Source organism: Gymnodraco acuticeps, unplaced genomic scaffold (assembly GCF_902827175.1).
Source record: "Gymnodraco acuticeps unplaced genomic scaffold, fGymAcu1.1, whole genome shotgun sequence".
NCBI lineage: Eukaryota > Metazoa > Chordata > Actinopteri > Perciformes > Bathydraconidae > Gymnodraco > Gymnodraco acuticeps.
Genome location: NW_022992345.1, coordinates 1 through 22,809, shown reverse-complemented (window position 1 = coordinate 22,809; position 22,809 = coordinate 1). Strand labels below are relative to the sequence as shown.

The 22,809-nt window shown below is 47.1% G+C and overlaps 1 protein-coding gene across 1 annotated transcript; it reads left to right on the top strand.

Moving 5' to 3' along the window:
• Window positions 1-36: 36 nt before the first annotated feature.
• On the top strand, window positions 37-21,398 carry LOC117541591 (tyrosine-protein phosphatase non-receptor type 23-like; the record flags this gene model as incomplete). Its single annotated transcript, XM_034208802.1, is given in 11 exon segments — window positions 37-191; window positions 1,267-1,598; window positions 2,141-3,015; window positions 13,974-14,703; window positions 14,705-14,878; window positions 14,880-15,519; window positions 15,744-15,928; window positions 16,065-16,169; window positions 17,964-18,102; window positions 19,070-19,183; window positions 20,273-21,398. Coding segments are annotated over 11 exon segments (3,986 nt in total), but the record flags the coding sequence as incomplete, so codon positions are not given.
• Between the last annotated feature and the right edge of the window lie 1,411 nt (window positions 21,399-22,809).

Sequence of the window (22,809 nt, the reverse complement as noted above, 5' to 3'; positions counted from 1 at the left end):
GTGTGTGTGTGTGTGTGTGTGTGCGTGTGCACACAGAGGAAGTGGCGGGGCTGCAGTGCATGAAGCGGATCCTGGGGAAGGTGCATGAGATGAGGGAGCAGAGAGGCTCTCTAGAGAAGCAGCTCCGAGACCTCATCCAGCAGGACGACATCACCTCCACCCTGGTCACCACGGAGAGGGCCGACATGAGGGTACGCAGCTGCACGTGGTCCCTGAAGCTTACACAACACGTGCTGAATGTAACTTAATAAGTAAAAGAGTTAACCCAAACTGATTCAAGGCATGCTTACATTGCTTTATTCAGTGGGTTTTAAGTGGGTACGTTTTTGGCTGAAGTACAGAATTGCTTTTATAACATATGTAGGGCTGGACTGAATTTATAAAAAAAAAAAAATGACATCCAAAGCTTTTACTCAGGTTTCAAATTAAGTTACGCGTTTCAAAACGCGCAAAAAGGAAAAGTACTGATCGTAAAAATTCCTATGCAGCCACCATTGGAATCTAATTCTAAAATTGTATAATACAAAAACATCCTTATTAGAAACAGTGCAGAAATACCTGCTTTCACACTAGAACCGCCAACGTGTCAACTTGGCGGTTGAACTTTTTTTCAATAAAATATTAAAGTCTCCCAGTCCGTGACTTTTCCTGAAAGTGTGTTATGTAGCACCCTCTGTTGTTAAAAATGGTCAATATGAAGTCAGATTGAAAAAAAAAGCCAAAAAAAATTCCATTTATACCTATATCCGCCATTTACCTCATAGAAAATGCAGCGTAAACATGACGTGTTGCTATAGCAACGCCTTTTGTCTACTGCGGTTAGATAGCTAGAGAGATAGATTGAGATATAGATAGATAGAGAGATTTGTACCTAAACAAAACACAAGTCTAACACCAAGCGTTTTAAATCAGCACTCTTAGCGATATTTTATACTTCATGCTATCTGCACAAACGATATCGTATGAAAAGCTGAGAGTCCACAGATTCTATTAGTATAAGTTCCATCCCTGTGCGATCAAAACTCATGACAAATAAAAGAACATTGTACCTTGAAAATCAATAGCGGGTATATTTGACCCATTGGCGGTTTTAGGTATACAGCGACCTCTGGCGGTTCTAGTGTTAAACAGAATAACAAGATTGTGACTGTGCAGAAATTCCAATGATTTGATTTAGAATTCTATTTTAACTATTGAATGAAGCTTCGAACCTTTCTATACAGCAGTGAAATATCTGAGACGTCTAACTGACCCGTGTCCTTGCAGCGTACATTCGAGGATCAGCTGAAGAAGTACGAGCAGGTGAAGGTGTACCTGGATCAGAACCTGGCGGCGCAGGAGAACATCCTGAAGGCGCTGACGGAGGCCAACGTGCAGTACGCCTCGGTGAGGAAGGGGCTCAGCCAGACGGAGCAGCAGTGGAACGGCACGGTGCAGGGGCTGGTGGGGTCCTACGAGGCCTACGAGGACCTGATGAAGAAGTCTCAAGAGGGGAAGGAGTTCTACGAGGACCTGGAGGACAAAGCCTCCCGTCTGCTGGAGAGAGCCAAGATCCTGGCTCAGACCCGGGCCGAGGAGAGGAGGCCCCTCCTGGAGAAGTGAGGATAACTTTAGTTTCAAGTTTCAAGGCTTTTGTTGTCATTCGTACATAGCTACAGACAGGTAGATAGACAGATAGATAGATAGATAGTAATAATATGTGTAAATAAACAATGTTTTAATTAGAGTTTCAAATATGAATTGATTCAACAATAAATGTATGGGCAATATATTTATGTACAATGAAAAATATAGATTAGTTGTAAAGCTATAATACACAGTGAACGCTCTATTAATAATAGTGTGATTGGTGGAATGCATCTAATCCCAACCGGTGAATCAGAAAAGAGCCAAATACAGCTTAATGTTAGCTAACTTTTTTTAATTACAATTTACAAAATACATGTCCTGTAACAGTTCTGAAGATGTAGCAGCCAGGTATACATTGCACAGTTATTAACGGCATATATATATTTAATCATTCCAAGCTGCTGGAGCTGTGAACATAAAAGCTGTTCTGCCAGTTGTTTTTCAGGAGAAGGGACAGAGAAATGTATCATCGCCTAAATTATAAAATGTTTGTCTCCCGCCCCCCCCTCAGAGAGACCCAGAAGAAGCCCCCTGCCCGGCCCACAGCAGCAAAGCCCTCCCTGCAGGCGAGGTCTTCAGACGGAGACTCCGCCTGCTCCAGCCTGGACGACCCGGAGCTGGCCCAGCTGAGCGCCGCCATCTTGGCTCTGGGGGGCGACCTTCCTGAGGAGCTGCGCAGCCTCCCTCCCGACATCCCTTCCCTCCCCCCCGGGCACGAACACTACCGCCCCCCCGGAGCTCACCTGGGTCCAGGCTCCCTCCCCTGGCCTGGACCGCGCTTCCCCGCTAACCTGCCCCCCCCCGAGCTGCTGGCCCGGATAGCACAGTTTCCTACTTCTGGATTAGCGCCACAGCTCCCCCGCGGCCCCCTCCCTCACATGGCTCCTCAGATGCCTCCTCAGTTACCAGGTTATCGCCCGCCCCACCCTCACGCCCCACAGCCCGGCCTGGTAGCCCCCGCCCCGGTCAGACCCTCCACCACCACAGTGGACAGTATCCAGGCCCCCATCCCCAGCTACGCCCATACCCCGCACCACCCTGGCCACCCTGCAGCATCCACTGGCTACGCTGTCCCTCCACAGATGGGGGGGTATCCCCAGTTTATGGCTCGACCAGGAATGCCCATTCATGGCGCCCCCCAACCCCAACATCCCCATCCCCAACATCCCCACCCCCAACATCCCCACACCCAACAACCCCAACAACAACCCCAGCAGAAGCAGCCGTACCCTCAGGCCATGGGGCAGCCGCTGCCTCAGGGGTACCAGCCCGGGCCGGGACTTGTTCCTGGACCCCACCCTCATATGCAGGCTCAGCAGGGGTACCAGCACGGATACATGCCCCCCCAGCCTGGCGTTCCTCCACACTACCAGCAGGCGTTTCCAGGTAGGGATGTTACGGTGAACCATGGTAGTTTCAATCATTTAAAACGTGTTGATTAAACACGTTTTCCAAAACACATTCATATTTTGGTTTGTTTTGCATCAGTTTAAACATGGAGAAAGCTCACAGCGCTCCGGATATTTCTTTTTATCTTTTCAGACTATTATATGGGGAAACATGTCCTGGTTGGTCTTTCTAACATGCTAATAGCTTGCCTATTGTAACTGCTTGTAACTGAACCTTTTTAAAGTTACTAACTTTTGTTAAAACACTACATCAGGGCTATTCAATTAGTTTGGAATGGGGCCGGTTGATGAAAATGATCCAAAGCAAGGGGCCGGGAAAAAGATGGCTTGAAATATGAGCAATCATATTAAGAGCTTCAGATACAGTAAATACTACAACAGCATAGGTGAGTGCATATATTGTGTTTAATTAAATCAAACAACATAGCCCCAAGGCCTTTATACAGTAGCTAGTAGGTGGGTTGTCACTATAGTAGCTAGTAGGTGAGTTGTCACTACAGTAGCTAGTAGGCGGGTTGTCACTACAGTAGCTAGTAGGCGAGTTGTCACTACAGTAGCTAGTAGGTGGGTTGTCACTACAGTAGCTAGTAGGCGAGTTGTCACTACAGTAGCTAGTAGGCGGGTTGTCACTACAGTAGCTAGTAAGTGGGTTGTCTCTACAGTAGCTAGTAGGTGGGTTGTCACTACAGTAGCTAGTAGGTGAGTTGTCACTACAGTAGCTAGTAGGTGAGTTGTCACTACAGTAGCTAGTAGGCGGGTTGTCACTACAGTAGCTAGTAGGCGTGTTGTCACTACAGTATCTAGTAGGTGGGTTGTCACTACAGTAGCTAGTAGGTGAGTTGTCACTACAGTAGCTAGTAGGTGAGTTGTCACTACAGTAGCTAGTAGGTGGGTTGTCACTACAGTAGCTAGTAGGTGAGTTGTCACTACAGTAGCTAGTAGGTGAGTTGTCACTACAGTAGCTAGTAGGTGGGTTGTCACTACAGTAGCTAGTTGGTGGGTTGTCACTACAGTAGCTAGTAGGCGGGTTGTCACTACAGTAGCTAGTAGGTGGGTTGTCACTACAGTAGCTAGTAGGTGAGTTGTCACTACAGTAGCTAGTAGGTGGGTTGTCACTACAGTAGCTAGTAGGTGGGTTGTCACTACAGTAGCTAGTAGGGGGGTTGTCACTACAGTAGCTAGTAGGCGGGTTGTCACTACAGTAGCTAGTAGGTGAGTTGTCACTACAGTAGCTAGTAGGTGGGTTGTCACTACAGTAGCTAGTAGGTGAGTTGTCACTACAGTAGCTAGTAGGTGGGTTGTCACTACAGTAGCTAGTAGGTGGGTTGTCACTACAGTAGCTAGTAGGTGAGTTGTCACTACAGTAGCTAGTAGGCGGGTTGTCACTACAGTAGCTAGTAGGTGGGTTGTCACTACAGTAGCTAGTAGGTGAGTTGTCACTACAGTAGCTAGTAGGCGGGTTGTCACTACAGTAGCTAGTAGGTGGGTTGTCACTACAGTAGCTAGTAGGTGAGTTGTCACTACAGTAGCTAGTAGGTGGGTTGTCACTACAGTAGCTAGTAGGTGAGTTGTCACTACCGTAGCTAGTAGGCGGGTTGTCACTACAGTAGCTAGTAGGTGGGTTGTCACTACAGTAGCTAGTAGGTGAGTTGTCACTACAGTAGCTAGTAGGCGGGTTGTCACTACAGTAGCTAGTAGGTGGGTTGTCACTACAGTAGCTAGTAGGTGGGTTGTCACTACAGTAGCTAGTAGGTGAGTTGTCACTGCAGTAGCTAGTAGGCGGGTTGTCACTACAGTAGCTAGTAGGCGAGTTGTCACTACAGTAGCTAGTAGGCGAGTTGTCACTACAGTAGCTAGTAGGTGGGTTGTCACTACAGTAGCTAGTAGGCGGGTTGTCACTGCAGTAGCTAGTAGGTGGGGTTGTCACTAACAGTAGCTAGTAGGCGGGTTGTCACTACAGTAGCTAGTAGGCGGGTTGTCACTGCAGTAGCTAGTAGGTGGGTTGTCACTACAGTAGCTAGTAGGCGGGTTGTCACTACAGTAGCTAGTAGGTGGGTTGTCACTACAGTAGCTAGTAGGCGGGTTGTCACTGCAGTAGCTAGTAGGTGGGTTGTCACTACAGTAGCTAGTAGGCGAGTTGTCACTACAGTAGCTAGTAGGTGGGTTGTCACTGCAGTAGCTAGTAGGAGTAGCTAGTAGGCGGGTTGTCACTGCAGTAGCTAGTAGGTGGTTGTCACTACAGTAGCTAGTAGGCGGGTTGTCACTGCAGTAGCTAGTAGGTGGGTTGTCACTACAGTAGCTAGTAGGCGAGTTGTCACTACAGTAGCTAGTAGGCGGGTTGTCACTGCAGTAGGTGGGTTGTCACTACAGTAGCTAGTAGGCGAGTTGTCACTACAGTAGCTAGTAGGCGGGTTGTCACTACAGTAGCTAGTAGGTGGGTTGTCACTGCAGTAGCTAGTAGGCGAGTTGTCACTGCAGTAGCTAGTAGGTGGGTTGTCACTACAGTAGCTAGTAGGCGGGTTGTCACTACAGTAGCTAGTAGGCGGGTTGTCACTGCAGTAGCTAGTAGGTGGGTTGTCACTACAGTAGCTAGTAGGCGGTTGTCACTACAGTAGCTAGTAGGGGGGTGTCACTGCAGTAGCTAGTAGGGGGTTTGTCACTACAGTAGCTAGTAGGGGGTTGTCACTACAGTAGCTAGTAGGCTGAGTTGTCACTACAGTAGCTAGTAGGCGGAGTTGTCACTACAGTAGCTAGTAGGCGGGTTTGTCACTACAGTAGCTAGTAGGCGGGTTGTCACTACAGTAGCTAGTAGGTGGAGGTTGTCACTACAGTAGCTAGTAGGTGGGTTGTCACTAACAGTAGCTAGTAGGCGAGTTGTCACTACAGTAGCTAGTAGGTGGGTTGTCACTACAGTAGCTAGTAGGCGGGTTGTCACTACAGTAGCTAGTAGGTGAGTTGTCACTACAGTAGCTAGTAGGTGAGTTGTCACTACAGTAGCTAGTAGGCGGGTTGTCACTACAGTAGCTAGTAGGCGAGTTGTCACTACAGTAGCTAGTAGGCGGGTTGTCACTACAGTAGCTAGTAGGCGGGTTGTCACTACAGTAGCTAGTAGGCGGGTTGTCACTACAGTAGCTAGTAGGTGAGGTTGTCACTACAGTAGCTAGTAGGTGGGTTGTCACTAACAGTAGCTAGTAGGCGGGTTGTCACTACAGTAGCTAGTAGGCGGGTTGTCACTACAGTAGCTATTAGGGAGTGAGTTGTCACTACAGTAGCTAGTAGGCGAGTTGTCACTACAGTAGCCTAGTAGGTGAGTTGTCACTACAGTAGCTAGTAGGCGGGTTGTCACTACAGTAGCTAGTAGGGCCGGGTTGTCACTACAGTAGCTAGTAGGCGAGTTGTCACTACAGTAGCTAGTAGGCGAGTTGTCACTACAGTAGCTAGTAGGGCGAGTTGTCACTACAGTAGCTAGTAGGTGGGTTGTCACTACAGTAGCTAGTAGGTGGGTTGTCACTACAGTAGCTAGTAGGTGGGTTGTCACTACAGTAGCTAGTAGGCGAGTTGTCACTACAGTAGCTAGTAGGCGGGTTGGTCACTACAGTAGCTAGTAGGTGGGTTGTCACTACAGTAGCTAGTAGGGCGGGTTGTCACTACAGTAGCTAGTAGGCGAGTTTGTCACTACAGTAGCTAGTAGGCGGGTTGTCACTGCAGTAGCTAGTAGGCGGGTTGGTCACTACAGTAGCTAGTAGGCGGGTTTGTCACTACAGTAGCTAGTAGGCGGGTTGTCACTACAGTAGCTAGTAGGCGAGTTGTCACTACAGTAGCTAGTAGGCGGGGTTGTCACTACAGTAGCTAGTAGGCGGGTTGTCACTGCAGTAGCTAGTAGGCGGGTTGTCACTACAGTAGCTAGTAGGTGGGTTGTCACTACAGTAGCTAGTAGGTGGGTTGTCACTACAGTAGCTAGTAGGCGGGTTGTCACTGCAGTAGCTAGTAGGCGGGTTGTCACTACAGTAGCTAGTAGGCGAGTTGTCACTACAGTAGCTAGTAGGCGGGTTGTCACTGCAGTAGCTAGTAGGCGGGTTGTCACTACAGTAGCTAGTAGGCGGGTTGTCACTACAGTAGCTAGTAGGCGGGTTGTCACTGCAGTAGCTAGTAGGCGGGTTGTCACTACAGTAGCTAGTAGGTGGGTTGTCACTACAGTAGCTAGTAGTGGGTTGTCACTACAGTAGCTAGTAGGTGGGTTGTCACTACAGTAGCTAGTAGTGGGTTTGTCACTGCAGTAGCTAGTAGGCGGGTTGTCACTGCAGTAGCTAGTAGGCGGGTTGTCACTACAGTAGCTAGTAGGCAAGTTGTCACTACAGTAGCTAGTAGGCGAGTTGTCACTACAGTAGCTAGTAGGTGGGTTGTCACTACAGTAGCTAGTAGGTGAGTTGTCACTACAGTAGCTAGTAGGTGGGTTGTCACTACAGTAGCTAGTAGGCGGGTTATCACTGCAGTAGCTAGTAGGCGGGTTGTCACTACAGTAGCTAGTAGGCGAGTTGTCACTACAGTAGCTAGTAGGTGGGTTGTCACTACAGTAGCTAGTAGGCGGGTTGTCACTGCAGTAGCTAGTAGGCGGGTTGTCACTACACTAGCTAGTAGGCGAGTTGTCACTACAGTAGCTAGTAGGTGGGTTGTCACTACAGTAGCTAGTAGGCGGGTTGTCACTGCAGTAGCTAGTAGGCGGGTTGTCACTACACTAGCTAGTAGGCGAGTTGTCACTACAGTAGCTAGTAGGCGGGTTGTCACTACAGTAGCTAGTAGGTGGGTTGTCACTACAGTAGCTAGTAGGTGGGTTGTCACTACAGTAGCTAGTAGCTGAGTTGTCACTACAGTAGCTAGTAGGCGGGTTGTCACTGCAGTAGCTAGTAGGCGGGTTGTCACTGCAGTAGCTAGTAGGCGGGTTGTCACTACAGTAGCTAGTAGGCGGGTTGTCACTACAGTAGCTAGTAGGCGGGTTGTCACTACAGTAGCTAGTAGGCGAGTTGTCACTACAGTAGCTAGTAGGCGGGTTGTCACTACAGTAGCTAGTAGGTGGGTTGTCACTACAGTAGCTAGTAGGCGGGTTGTCACTGCAGTAGCTAGTAGGCGGGTTGTCACTGCAGTAGCTAGTAGGCGGGTTGTCACTACAGTAGCTAGTAGGCGGGTTGTCACTACAGTAGCTAGTAGGCGGGTTGTCACTGCAGTAGCTAGTAGGCGGGTTGTCACTACAGTAGCTAGTAGGTGGGTTGTCACTACAGTAGCTAGTAGGCGGGTTGTCACTACAGTAGCTAGTAGGCGAGTTGTCACTACAGTAGCTAGTAGGTGGGTTGTCACTACAGTAGCTAGTAGGTGGGGTTGTCACTACAGTAGCTAGTAGGTGGGTTGTCACTACAGTAGCTAGTAGGCGAGTTGTCACTACAGTAGCTAGTAGGTGGGTTGTCACTACAGTAGCTAGTAGGCGGGTTGTCACTGCAGTAGCTAGTAGGCGGGTTGTCACTACAGTAGCTAGTAGGCGGGTTGTCAACTGCAGTAGCTAGTAGGGCGGGTTGTCACTGCAGTAGCTAGTAGGCGGGTTGTCACTGCAGTAGCTAGTAGGCGGGTTGTCACTACAGTAGCTAGTAGGCGGGTTGTTCACTACAGTAGCTAGTAGGGCGGGTTGTCACTACAGTATCTAGTAGGCGGGTTGTCACTACAGTAGCTAGTAGGTGGGTTGTCACTACAGTAGCTATTAGGCGGGTTGTCACTGCAGTAGCTAGTAGGTGGGTTGTCACTACAGTAGCTAGTAGGTGGGTTGTCACTACAGTAGCTAGTAGGTGGGTTGTCACTACAGTAGCTAGTAGGCGGGTTGTCACTACAGTAGCTAGTAGGTGGGTTGTCACTACAGTAGCTAGTAGGCGGGTTTGTCACTACAGTAGCTAGTAGGTGGGTTTGTCACTACAGTAGCTAGTAGGTGGGTTGTCACTACAGTAGCTAGTAGGTGGGTTGTCACTACAGTAGCTAGTAGGCGAGTTGTCACTACAGTAGCTAGTAGGTGGGTTGTCACTACAGTAGCTAGTAGGCGGGTTGTCACTGCAGTAGCTAGTAGGCGGGTTGTCACTACAGTAGCTAGTAGGCGGGTTGTCACTGCAGTAGCTAGTAGGCGGGTTGTCACTGCAGTAGCTAGTAGGCGGGTTGTCACTACAGTAGCTAGTAGGCGGGTTGTCACTACAGTATCTAGTAGGCGGGTTGTCACTACAGTAGCTAGTAGGTGGGTTGTCACTACAGTAGCTAGTAGGCGGGTTGTCACTGCAGTAGCTAGTAGGCGGGTTGTCACTACAGTAGCTAGTAGGCGGGTTGTCACTACAGTAGCTAGTAGGCGGGTTGTCACTACAGTAGCTAGTAGGTGGGTTGTCACTGCAGTAGCTAGTAGGCGGGTTGTCACTACAGTAGCTAGTAGGCGGGTTGTCACTACAGTAGCTAGTAGGCGGGTTGTCACTGCAGTAGCTAGTAGGCGGGTTGTCACTACAGTAGCTAGTAGGCGAGTTGTCACTACAGTAGCTAGTAGGTGGGTTGTCACTACAGTAGCTAGTAGGCGGGTTTGTCACTGCAGTAGCTAGTAGGGCGGGTTGTCACTACAGTAGCTAGTAGGCGGGTTGTCACTACAGTAGCTAGTAGGCGGGTTGTCACTACAGTAGCTAGTAGGCGGGTTGTCACTACAGTAGCTAGTAGGCGAGTTGTCACTACAGTAGCTAGTAGGCGGGTTGTCACTACAGTAGCTAGTAGGCGGGTTGTCACTGCAGTAGCTAGTAGGTGAGTTGTCACTACAGTAGCTAGTAGGTGGGTTGTCACTACAGTAGCTAGTAGGCGGGTTGTCACTACAGTAGCTAGTAGGCGAGTTGTCACTACAGTAGCTAGTAGGCGAGTTGTCACTACAGTAGCTAGTAGGCGAGTTGTCACTACAGTAGCTAGTAGGTGGGTTGTCACTACAGTAGCTAGTAGGTGGGTTGTCACTACAGTAGCTAGTAGGTGGGTTGTCACTACAGTAGCTAGTAGGCGAGTTGTCACTACAGTAGCTAGTAGGTGGGTTGTCACTACAGTAGCTAGTAGGTGGGTTGTCACTACAGTAGCTAGTAGGCGGGTTGTCACTACAGTAGCTAGTAGGCGAGTTGTCACTACAGTAGCTAGTAGGCGGGTTGTCACTGCAGTAGCTAGTAGGCGGGTTGTCACTACAGTAGCTAGTAGGCGGGTTGTCACTACAGTAGCTAGTAGGCGGGTTGTCACTACAGTAGCTAGTAGGCGAGTTGTCACTACAGTAGCTAGTAGGCGGGTTGTCACTACAGTAGCTAGTAGGCGGGTTGTCACTGCAGTAGCTAGTAGGCGGGTTGTCACTACAGTAGCTAGTAGGTGGGTTGTCACTACAGTAGCTAGTAGGTGGGTTGTCACTACAGTAGCTAGTAGGGCGGGTTGTCACTGCAGTAGCTAGTAGGCGGGTTGTCACTACAGTAGCTAGTAGGCGAGTTGTCACTACAGTAGCTAGTAGGCGGGTTGTCACTGCAGTAGCTAGTAGGCGGGTTGTCACTACAGTAGCTAGTAGGCGGGTTGTCACTACAGTAGCTAGTAGGCGGGTTGTCACTGCAGTAGCTAGTAGGCGGGTTGTCACTACAGTAGCTAGTAGGTGGGTTGTCACTACAGTAGCTAGTAGGTGGGTTGTCACTACAGTAGCTAGTAGGTGGGTTGTCACTACAGTAGCTAGTAGGTGGGTTGTCACTGCAGTAGCTAGTAGGCGGGTTGTCACTGCAGTAGCTAGTAGGCGGGTTGTCACTACAGTAGCTAGTAGGCAAGTTGTCACTACAGTAGCTAGTAGGCGAGTTGTCACTACAGTAGCTAGTAGGTGGGTTGTCACTACAGTAGCTAGTAGGTGAGTTGTCACTACAGTAGCTAGTAGGTGGGTTGTCACTACAGTAGCTAGTAGGCGGGTTATCACTGCAGTAGCTAGTAGGCGGGTTGTCACTACAGTAGCTAGTAGGCGAGTTGTCACTACAGTAGCTAGTAGGTGGGTTGTCACTACAGTAGCTAGTAGGGCGGGTTGTCACTGCAGTAGCTAGTAGGGCGGGTTGTCACTACACTAGCTAGTAGGCGAGTTGTCACTACAGTAGCTAGTAGGTGGGTTGTCACTACAGTAGCTAGTAGGCGGGTTGTCACTGCAGTAGCTAGTAGGCGGGTTGTCACTACACTAGCTAGTAGGCGAGTTGTCACTACAAGTAGCTAGTAGGCGGGTTTTGTCACTACAGTAGCTAGTAGGTGGGGTTGGTCACTACAGTAGCTAGTAGGTGGGTTGTCACTACGTAGCTAGTTAGCTGAGTTGTCACTACAGTAGCTAGTAGGCGGGTTGCTCACTGCAGTAGCTAGTAGGCGGGTTGTCACTGCAGTAGCTAGTAGGCGGGTTTGTCACTACAGTAGCTAGTAGGCGGGTTGTCACTACAGTAGCTAGTAGGTGGGTTGTCACTGCAGTAGCTAGTAGGCGGGGTTGTCACTGCAGTAGCTAGGTAGGCGGGTTGTCACTACAGTAGCTAGTTAGGCGAGTTGTCACTACAGTAGCTAGTAGGCGAGTGGTCACTACCGTAGCTAGTAGGTGGGTTGTCACTACAGTAGCTAGTAGGTGAGTTGTCACTACAGTAGCTAGTAGGTGGGTTGGCACTCAACTACAAGTAGCTAGTAGGGGCGGGTTATCACTGCAGTAGCTAGTAGGCGGGTTGTCACTACAGTAGCTAGTAGGCGGGTTGTCACTACAGTAGCTAGTAGGCGGGTTGTCACTGCAGTAGCTAGTAGGCGGGTTGTCACTACACTAGCTAGTAGGCGAGTTGTCACTACAGTAGGCTAGTAGGGTGGGTTGTCACTACAGTAGCTAGTAGGCGGGTTGTCACTGCAGTAGCTAGTAGGCGGGTTGTCACTACACTAGCTAGTAGGCGAGTTGTCACTACAGTAGCTAGTAGGTGGGTTGTCACTACAGTAGCTAGTAGGTGGGTTGTCACTACAGTAGCTAGTAGGTGGGTTGTCACTACAGTAGCTAGTAGGTGGGTTCGAAACCCGAGCCCGCCGAAGTTTTCACGCAATGTCTTCCCCAATGTAACACCCTCTCTGGAATAAAGGCATTCTGGCCCGCCAATTGAACAGCCCTGCACTACACGTTGTCGGGCTGCACGATTTATCGCCGGCCCGGCTAAAGTAACTGGACGGCCTACCTGCCTGTCAGCCTTCCATCTGTGCACAAACTTATCTCGTGCCCTCATTGGTCATGTGCGCGTGCGTGTGTGTTGGAGGAGGGGCTCTGTGAGGAAGTGGCAGATTTGTTCCGGCTGTGTATTTTCAAATTCTAGCGCACTCGAGCTGGTTTCTCCAAAATGACCTTCCCCACCTTTAAGTGTAAAATCATGTGATACGTTTTTCTTAGTTGGCAGTTTGTGTTCAGTTAATCCGACCTGTCATGAGCACTGCATTCGAGCAGACAAGGAGATGTATTGAATCGGTGTCTTTATCACTTTTTCAACCACTTATTTCTTTACTTGCTTTAGTCATGTCACATCATGACGAGTATGACTTTGCACATTTGTCACATTTACTCCGTGTCCACACTAGTCTATAGTGTATTCATATGTCTACTATTGTCTAGTGTCTATATGATACTGTTTATATTTCTACTACTACTATATTCAATATGTACTGCTCTTAGTGTGTCTACCTATGAATAATGTTCATACTCTATTCTAATGACTCGGGTTGTGAAAGTGTCATTTGTGCTTTACGAAGTCTGAGAAAACGACTTCAAAGGACTCAGTTGAGTTATCCAGAATTGCGTTTATACTACAGATCATTAACAAAAAGACTGTAGGTGTTAAATAAATGTCTGCTCTGATTGGTAAGCGGGCCGGCTATCATGTGATTGTAAAAACAGCTATCGAGGCATGAAGGGAGCATTTCCCGTACAAGGACACATCTCCAATACCTTGCCTAAAGGGGGGGGCTTGATCGTTTAATTTCTGTTGTGACTTCCTGTAAATGTGCCTTAAGTAGTAGGGGGGGGGGGGGGGGGGGGGGGCGGCTATGTTAGTGTGAGTTCCCAGGTGGTAATGGCCCACTGATTGCTAATGCGTATGTAAGAAAACAGCTATGGTGGTTTGAAGTGAGTATTTCCCGTACAAGGGACACATTTTCAGGTTAAACGGGCTGGCTGGTTTCATTTCTGTTGTGACTTCCTGTAATTGTGCCTTTTGGAGGAGGGGGAGGGGGAGGGCTATGTTAGTGTGAGTTCCCAGGTGGTAATGGCCTACTGATTGCTAATGAGGTCTCAGTACAGCTAATGCACACAGCTAACTAAGTGTCGCCGACGGTAAAACATTCCAAGCTACGACTTGATGTACGGTGTTCTGGGCCAGCGCCAGTCATCCTCTCACAAATCATGTACACGTCCGGGCTAACGGCCATTCCTAACTGTTTACGATGCATCACATCTTCCCCGCTCCTAATGTAGGCACTTTGTGTAACCAGTTGCAAGTACACCTCTTTTGTGTGCTGTGATAAGCGCTGCATGTTAATGTCTGTCTCAGGCACTTTCTTTTGAACCTGCACCTTCACAACAGCCATGACAATTAGTGTGTTTCATTGAACATGCTATTAAACCTCCTAACTGCACACAGGTTTTGCGACATCTAAATAAGTACTCTTTATTAGTTTGTAGTGAATTACTCTCTCTTCATGTGTGTGTTGGAGGAGGGGCTCTGTAAGGAAGTGGCAGATTTTTTTCTGGCTGTGTATTTTCAAATTCCAGCGCACTCGAGCTGGTTTCTCCACAATGACCTACCCCACCTTTAATGCTGCTGATCGTTTTGGTCACTCCGAATGTGATCTGAATTGTTAACACGGTTTCATCTCTCTTCCCAGGTCAGCTGCAGCCACATCAGCAAAATGGCTACCAGCCCCAGCCCCAGATACCCCAGGGCTACCAGCCCCCCCAAGGCTACCTCCCCCAGCAGCACCCTCACATGATGCCAAGGCCCCCTCAAACTGTTCCTCAACACATACCCCCCACTTCTCAGCCTGCACCTCCTACATCCCAGCCCTACATGCCCCACCAACACCAACACCAACAGATGCCCCCTGGACTTCCTCACCCACACATGATGCCCCAACAGCAGCAGATCCCTCCCCACCCACAAATGCACATACCAGGCGGTCCCAGAGTACAAATGCCCCCCACAAGTCAGCAAATGCCCCCGGTCTCCCAGCACTACATGCCCCCCGGTAACCAGCCCCTTCACCCCAACATGCGGCCACAGATGCCTCCAGCCTCACAGCCTCATATGGTCCACATGCCGAGGGGCCCCATGCCACAGATGCCCCCTCACCACCACCCCGGACAGCCTCCAATCACAAACATGCCCCAGCAGCCCATGCAGATGCCCGGTCAGGCTCCGCCCCCTCATCCTGGGGGGATGTGCTACCCTGGAGGGTCTCCGATGATGCCTCAGCAGCCTCTGGCCCCCCAGCATGCCGCCCCCCAACAACCTCAGGCTCCCATGATTCACCCGCAGCCCTCTCCTATGTACCCCCCAGCTGCAGGACCTAATGTACCCCCGAGTGCCCCCCAGCAACCGCCTGCCATGGGTCCACACATGCCCCCCCGCCCAACACATGATGCAGCCCACTCCTGGAGGCCCTTCAGTGCCTCAGCCTCCCAACAATGTCCCTCCTTCCCCATCTCCTTCCCCCTCCCCATCTCCCTCCCCAGGTCCTACCTCTCTGAGTCTGAATCCCCAGCAGAGACCCACACCAGCCCCCCCCCCCGGGAGCTCCTCCCACCCTCCCCTCCCCCTCCACTGCCTCTCCCTCCACCTCTCTGTTTCAGCGCCAGAACTCAAGCACGGACGACCTTCTCTCTTCGAGCCCTGAGAGCATTCCCGGAGGCACCAAGCCCCCCACCAACGTGCTCCAGCCCACCAAGGCTGACCCCCAGGACGGGAAGAAAAGCTCCCAGGCGGTGCTCCTGATCCAGGGAGACCCTTACCAAGCTCCAGAGCGCGTCGCCCGTCTTCACGGTGAACTGGAACGTTACCGGGCCAAGGTGGACTCCCTGGAGCAGCCCTCAGAGAGCGAGGGGGGGCTGTCGGTGCTGGACGCCCGCTGGAGAGAGCTCCAGGACCAGCAGGAGAAGGACGCGCGCCAACGCTCCATCGCTATCGCCCGCTGCTACACCATGAAGAACCGTCACCAGGATGTGATGCCCTACGACCTGAACCGTGTATTGCTGCAGTCGGGGAAGGACGACTACATCAACGCCAGCCTGGTGGAGGACCTGTCTCCGTACTGCCCGCGCCTCATCGCCACGCAGGCCCCGCTCAGCGGCACCGCGGCAGACTTCTGGCTGATGGTGTACGAGCAGAAGGTGTCCCTGATCGTCATGCTGGTCTCAGAGCAGGAGCTGGAAAAGGTACCGAGTTCATTTAGTCTGCGCTGTGATTAATATGGTGTGCAGTTGCAAAAAGAAAATGTCAATAGGGTTGCAACATTTGGAAAGAAATGACTTCTGTGTTTATATCAAAGTTTATTTTTAGAAGCAGCTCCCGTAGATAAACCCTTTAAGTACAATGTTCTCACATCTGTCCTGCTGTTGCTTTCTGCTTTTAACACTTGCTTCTCTCTCTCTCTAACCAGGGGAAGGTTGTGCGATACTTCCCGACGGAGCGGGGCCAGCAGGTCGCTCAGGGGCCGATCACGCTCAGCCTCACCACGCAGAAGATGGCTCCGACTCACGTGGAGCGCATGATCAGCCTGCAGTACCGCGACCAGAGCCTGAAGCGCACCGTGGTCCATCTGCAGTTCACCTCCTGGCCCGAGCTGTGAGTGACGCCTTTTATTAACTAGTGTCTGTGGAAAAAGCACGTGGCTCTGATCCGTCGTAGAAATAGATGTTGATATTTGTCGCCAACCTTATTTTGTTTGGTTGGTTTATTGTTTTTATATATTTCTCATCAGGGGTCTTCCTGAAAGCAAGAGCAACCTGCTGCGCTTCATCCAGGACGTTCACGGACACTACCTGCACCAGAGGCCCCTACACACACCTGTTGTGGTGCACTGCAGGTGAGAAGACTGTTAGGACATGTTATTAACTTAATAGACACTTAACTTCAGTGTAGCTGGATATTCTAGAAACTGCTTTGGCTGGTGACTTGCCGGTATTTACAGTGACAATGAAAACAAAACACAGGTACTATAATTATCTTTTTGATGCTGTTAGTGATATAAATTATATACACTTAAATATTGTACAGCATTAATACATTTTTATTTAACTTTTAGATTGCCTCATTTGAATTTTTGATCGAAATCAGTGCTTATCAAAGTGTGGTGGTCCGTGAGCGCCCCCTAGTGGTCCGTGAGTATATTGGTACAATTTCACATTAGAAATAAATTAATTAATTTAAGTTTTCCGCACTCTCGCGGGAATATCTCCTCAATGGAGCGAGCTTAAGTTTCACTTTTGATTGCATGATATAGCCCCTTGCAACACCTTCATCACACATGTTGCCACTTGTTTGTACCATTTTCAGGCAATTTGTAAAAAACGATGTGTTTTTGGATATTTGTGGAGTTAGGTGGTCCGCGAGTGTTTTTTTATTGGTTAAGTGGTTCTTGGTATGAAAAAGTTTGAGAAACACTGATCTAAATGATGCAGATTTTTCTTAAAACAACAACAGTTCAAAAAACTCAACAGATACACAATTTGAATACAATCTGTTAACCCTTAGTGGGTAAGTAAGTGGGTAAGTGGGTCTTTTTTGACCCGGTGAGGTGGTTTTCTTTAATTATCTTTGTAATTACTTTTTTTTATCATTTCATATTCCAGCTATTCCTCAAAGAACATGTTTTGGATATCATGCCATTCACATTTAAAATGTACATTTTAAGAAATTGTAGTTTTTGTATTTCTACCTCAAGCTTCCATAAGTGGGTCAAAAATGACCCGCATGCATTTTCTATGGGATCCTTCGATTCTTCTCACCTGTGGCTGTCAGGAATACATTCACTGTGGACCACACAGACGACATCACAAGTGACACCTCTCAGGAAGATTATTGTACACAGCAAGATCTGATACCTGTCAGTATCATAATAATAATACATTATATTTGTTTAGGGCTTTTCAAGGACTCAAAATCGCTTTACAATCTAAGGGAAGGTTAGGGTGGGGGGTATAGGACTATCAAACTTGATCAACCGGCATGGATTGATGGGGGGTGGGCTATGAGTAGACAAGAGGAGAAGAGATGAGTTTTGAAAAGGGACTGGGATACTGTGAGGGTCTCAGAATAACGGAGATCTTTGCATCAATATGTTCAAAACGTTTTTTTTCAAAATGTAAAGTTCTAAATAGTGAAAAATTAAATATAAAATATTTCTAGTGTGAACCAAAATATAATACTAAATATTATACAAGTAATTTTTCTTAACCAAAATGGCATAACAAACACATATTATTCTAATACGGGTCCTTTTAGACCCACTTATGGAAGAGAGTAGGGTCCAGTCACTCTAAGGGTTAAGTAAACAGACCCTAGAGGGGATATTTGGTTGTTGCAGAAGCACTAGGTAAGAGCAAAGGCAAAGATGTATAGAGAAATAAACAATAAGAGGTATATGACATTGAAATAAGAAACAATACAAGAGCAATTTAGGAGGAAAGTACCAGTGTCATTAGTAGCAAGCAATGTCAACAAGATATGGCGTACATCATAAATAGCATCTTGAAACAATATTAAAAAAAGTGTGATTGTCTTTTACACGTTCAATTGACAGTACTCAGTGGATGGAGTTGAGCTCCTCAATGGTGTCAGTAGGAGTGTTTCTTATCAGCCGGTTGTCTGTGTCACTCAGCTCGGGGGTGGGACGCACCGGCGCCTTCTGCCTGCTGTACGCCGCTCTGCAGGAGCTGGAGGCGGGCCACGGGATCCCTGACCTGCCTGTGCTGGTGAAGAAGATGAGGCAGCAGAGGAAGAACATGCTGCAGGAGAAGGTCAGACACACACACACCTTTCTGATGGATATGGTGCATTGTAGCAATAATAATAATAATAATAATATCAGGGGGTCCGCGGGGTCTTAAAAAGTATTAAAAGTTGATAAATCAATTTAGCGAAAATGAAGGCTATTAAAAAGTATTAAAGGGTATTTTCCAAGGTTTTACATTTTGTAGCTTGTCTTCAATAAGTATATAAATGGTCCAAGAGAGGTTGTATTCTACAGTCTGCCTGAATGTAATCATTGCGTAGGTGTGTAGTGTGATTCTGTGTAGTTTATTGATGGCATCCCGTTGGATTTGACGTCATCTGAACAGGACATCGCGCGCTCACTGCTTGATAGCGCGCGAAGGTCCGTTTACGCCAGTTGCTAAGCAACATCGTTATGGGGAAATGCAAGTTTGTGTCCAAATGGTTAGAAGATAAGGAGGAAGGACAATCAATACTGTATATAGTCAATGTGAGGTAAAGTGTGTCGCCAAGGTAACCGGTTAAAATTCAAAATGGCGATGAGGTCTTAAAATGTATGGAAAGGGTTTTAAAAAAGGTCTTAAAAGGTTTACATCTGACTTCAGGATTCCTGCATATACTTTGAACAAAGCTTTATTTATATAGCACTTTTCATACAACACTAAATGACACATCTCAAGTTAAAAACAAACAACAAGAAATTCCCCTCAGATGATTGGTTAAGAACTTTAAAGGTACATGCAGCAAAATATAACGTTTTATCAGGTTAATAGACACATTTTATTAAAATAAAGAACGGTTTCTCTCCCACAGATAAGACACTGAGTCGATGCAACAATATAAAATATAACATTTGTATTCTTATTGTAACAGATAGATCCTGTACAGTTCATATTTAAAACAGCAGGACACACACTAATCACAAAGTCCTTGAAGGAGTGGACTCTCAGATATGACATTTGATTTGAATGCTCTCGTTGCTCCTGTCTGTAGCTCCACCTGAAGTTCTGCTACGAGACGGTGCTGAAGCACGTGGAGCAGGTCCTGCAGAGACACGGCATCACCACCCCCACCTCCACCCCCACCCCCACCTGCAGCCGGACCAAGGTCTGACTCTCAATACTTCATGTTTTCTTGTCTTTATATTCATGAACTCACTTGTGAACGTAGTAATAGATCAATGAAAAGGCCTGTTCTGAAGCTAGACTGTTTTGTCTGATTTGAATATAATAATAATCAATTTGATTTATAAGCGCACTTTTCATTTGAGTAAACAAAACTCAAAGTGCTACAGAGTAAAATGGTCGATACAAAACAACAACAAAAACATATATAATAAAGTAAACAGATTAAAAACAGTGACGGTTATGTCATATGATAAACTCTAGGTACCATAAACCTTGTACTTAAAACTATATTTAAAAATGGAATAACTACTACTTGTACTACATTGCTTATATATAGACATGCGTATTTCAACAACTGGTCAAATAAACCCCAACTTGACGAACGAAAAATGTTTAAATGAATTGATTTGGTAATCTGGGTCATCAGACTCTTCAGTAATTGTTTAACACACCTTTGAAGTCAGTAGAGTAGTATTCCTCTTGTGAACGCTTTCCTCTTATTCTCCCCCCAAACTGTTTATTAATGATCTTAGTTATAATGTTGTATTATTTCACATTTTGCTCACATGGTTGTTCCAAAGGAAATCTACGAGTTGTGGCCAGTCGAGGTACTGCTTCCATTTTCAGTAGAGCTGTCAGAGCAGCGTAGTCATTAGTGATAAATGAAGGTCATTAGTATTAGCTATTTAGGGAGCTTCAATATAAATCAGGCTGATCTATTATCCCTAAAAACCTACTTGTTCTCCCGTGCTTTTGCAGACCACGTATCAGTCTGTGTTTTCTACATTGGTGTTTTCTATTTTGTTGTGTTTTAAAATGTTTTTACATCGTGTATGAGGGTTTTCAGTCTGTGGCTATAAGTATGGTTTTATTGTAACGTGCTTTTACATTAGTTTATGTTTGTCCTATCGGTTTTGTCTAAATGTATTTATGCTGCTTTTTTATATATTTATTGATGTACAGCACTTTGGTCAACTCTGTTGTTTTAAAATGTGCTGTATACATAAAGTTGGATTGGATCCGATACAATTCATCCGAATGTTTTCTCTTTTCCCCCTGCTCTCTGCAGCCTTACTCCAGACAGGAGTCCCAGCAGGACATTGTCCTCGGTGGGGACATGCCCATCAGCTCCATCCAGGCCACCATCGCCAAACTCAGCATCCGCCCCCCCAGCGCCACAGACCCCTCATTGGAGGCCCCCTGCGGTGTGGAGGAGCACGTTGGCCCCGCTTTCGACTCTCTGAGTGACGTCCAGGCACCCCCCACAGAGCCCCCCTCCTCTTTGAGCCCTCCTCTCACCTCGCCCACTCACTCTCCACCCCCTAACGGCCTGGACGCCCCCTCCTCACCACCTGCTTCCCCCAGCGTCAGCCCTCCTCCTCCTCCAGCCTCCTCTGCTCCGGCTCCTTCCTCCCTGGAGCTCCTGGCCGCCATGACCCCCGAGGCCTTCTCCATGGAGGGCGGGGGCAAAGGGAAGCAGCGGGTGACCAAGCAGAGCTTCCTGCAGCCGGCAGAGGGTCAGGGGATCCACGGGACCCCCCGGGGGGAGGAAGGAGACGACCCCCTCGGCAGCCTGGACCCCCTGTGGAGCCTCGGGAAGCCCTGAGAGCAGAGCCTGTTTCCACTTTAACACCAGGCCTGTAGCGCTTTGTAATCCTGCTTTTTAAGTAGAAAAACACACTGAATCCTGGGACATTTTAGCAGAGTTGACCATGACGTGCCTGGTGGGGGCGGACGGCGGGGGTTCAGTCGTGAAGTTTGAAACACAAACACACTTTCCTTTCATCACCGGTGGCTTCTGGGAGCAGATCACTATGCACTCGTCTGTTTTCCTTCTGTCGCTCTTTGCTGCTTTTTATTTGTCTGTATGGATGTTCTGCACTCCCACATCTGGGCCCAGAAAGAAGAGAAAAAACCCAGCATGCACTCCACTTTCATTTGGTGTTTAACTGGAATAATGGATGCGTGGAGGTCATAGGAGCTGGGTGGAGCGATCTTGAAAACACCTTGAACTCAATCAGTGGTCACACAAATCAGCACGTCTTAACAAGTGTATTCGTTCTTTTCTTCCTCTGTAACACTGTAAATATCTTAATAAATAAAGTTAGACTATTCCCAATGTCCTTCTGGTAAATTTCACAAACTAATCATTCATTATTGTAAAGGAAAATGAAATAAATCCAGTAGACAAGACAGCTGTTGTGGTATCAAAGCCTCTTTATTTGAAAATTAGTACACAGTCTTGCACTTTTTTTTATGTTACAAAATTGTAAATAAGTTACCTTCACTTCTACTTGTTGCCAGCTGATGAAGGGAGGAGCAGAGCTGGGGGTTAGATTGGTATTTCTGTTTATGTCGAGCAACAAAGTGTTAAATATCTGCTTTTGTTATGAGGATGCTGCCACAGGAAGTGTTCATTTGCTGCTTTAACAACTTAAATCTTCAGAAGATGCATCCACAGACTTCTGATATGTTGACAGGATGAAAAGGTATGTTATAGCAGCAAAAACATAATTTACTAAAATAAATTGGACATTGATGGACAAATTCATGTTGGATATGGGTTGTTAAAAGTCCATATGTGATGAACAGAGACATCCAGGAGGCTAAGACTCAAGAAACACCAAATCAACCCTTCCTCCATTCCATAAGGAAATAGTTAACATTTTGGGAAATACTTTTATTCGCTTTATGGTGGAATTATAATAGAAGATTGATGCCATTTTATATAAGATTGAAAGCAAGCATTAGGTGATATATACACCAGAAATGAGGCAAAATGCTAATAAAATCAGCACTCATTAGATGGCTATTTAACATGTTAGATATTTTTGTGTTTGTTTTACAATTATCAGAGCAGTGGGATTATCAGTTTAGGTAATATCCAACATATTAGCACTAACTATCAAGAAATATATTGTTAAATATCGATAAAGTATAAAAACCATTGTCATGCTGAAGTGTATATAACCTACGTAAAGTAAGCTAACCGTTAGCTTGCTAAATTAACCGTTAGCTTGCTAAGTAAACCGTTATGACTACTTTTTAATATTTCAGTCACGGACTGCCATGAATATTGCATGTAAACTTAATTGTACAAGTGTTGAATATCGATCAAATGTAAAATAATTGTATATTGCGATACTCAAGTAAGTAAAAAATCTGTTTTCCCCTGGTTATTGCTGTAAAGTAAGCTCACCGTTAGCTTGCTAAATTAACCGTTAGCTTGCTAAGTAAACCGTTAGCTTAATATTAAAAAGGGTGGTATCAATCTTCTTATTTAACTCCTCCAGAAAGCGAATTATCATCAAGCATATTCTCCAAATCACTTCCAAATTTGACTTTGCAAGAAAACAAAAATCTAAAAACAACATGTCTAAAGCTTTCTCGACTAAAACATAAGCTAATACATTAACAGGCAACAGGTTTGGTTTCTCAGGGATGCAGTTCTGGGTAAATAACATGTTCACTCGGCTGCTTGTGATGAACATATTACATCACAGTGAAACCTCATCTGTAACGTGTGCGTGTTTAGTGTTTACTCGTGGAGCAAGTGTGTGTGTGTGTGTGTGTGTGTGTGTGTGTGTGTGTGTGTGTGTGTGTTGT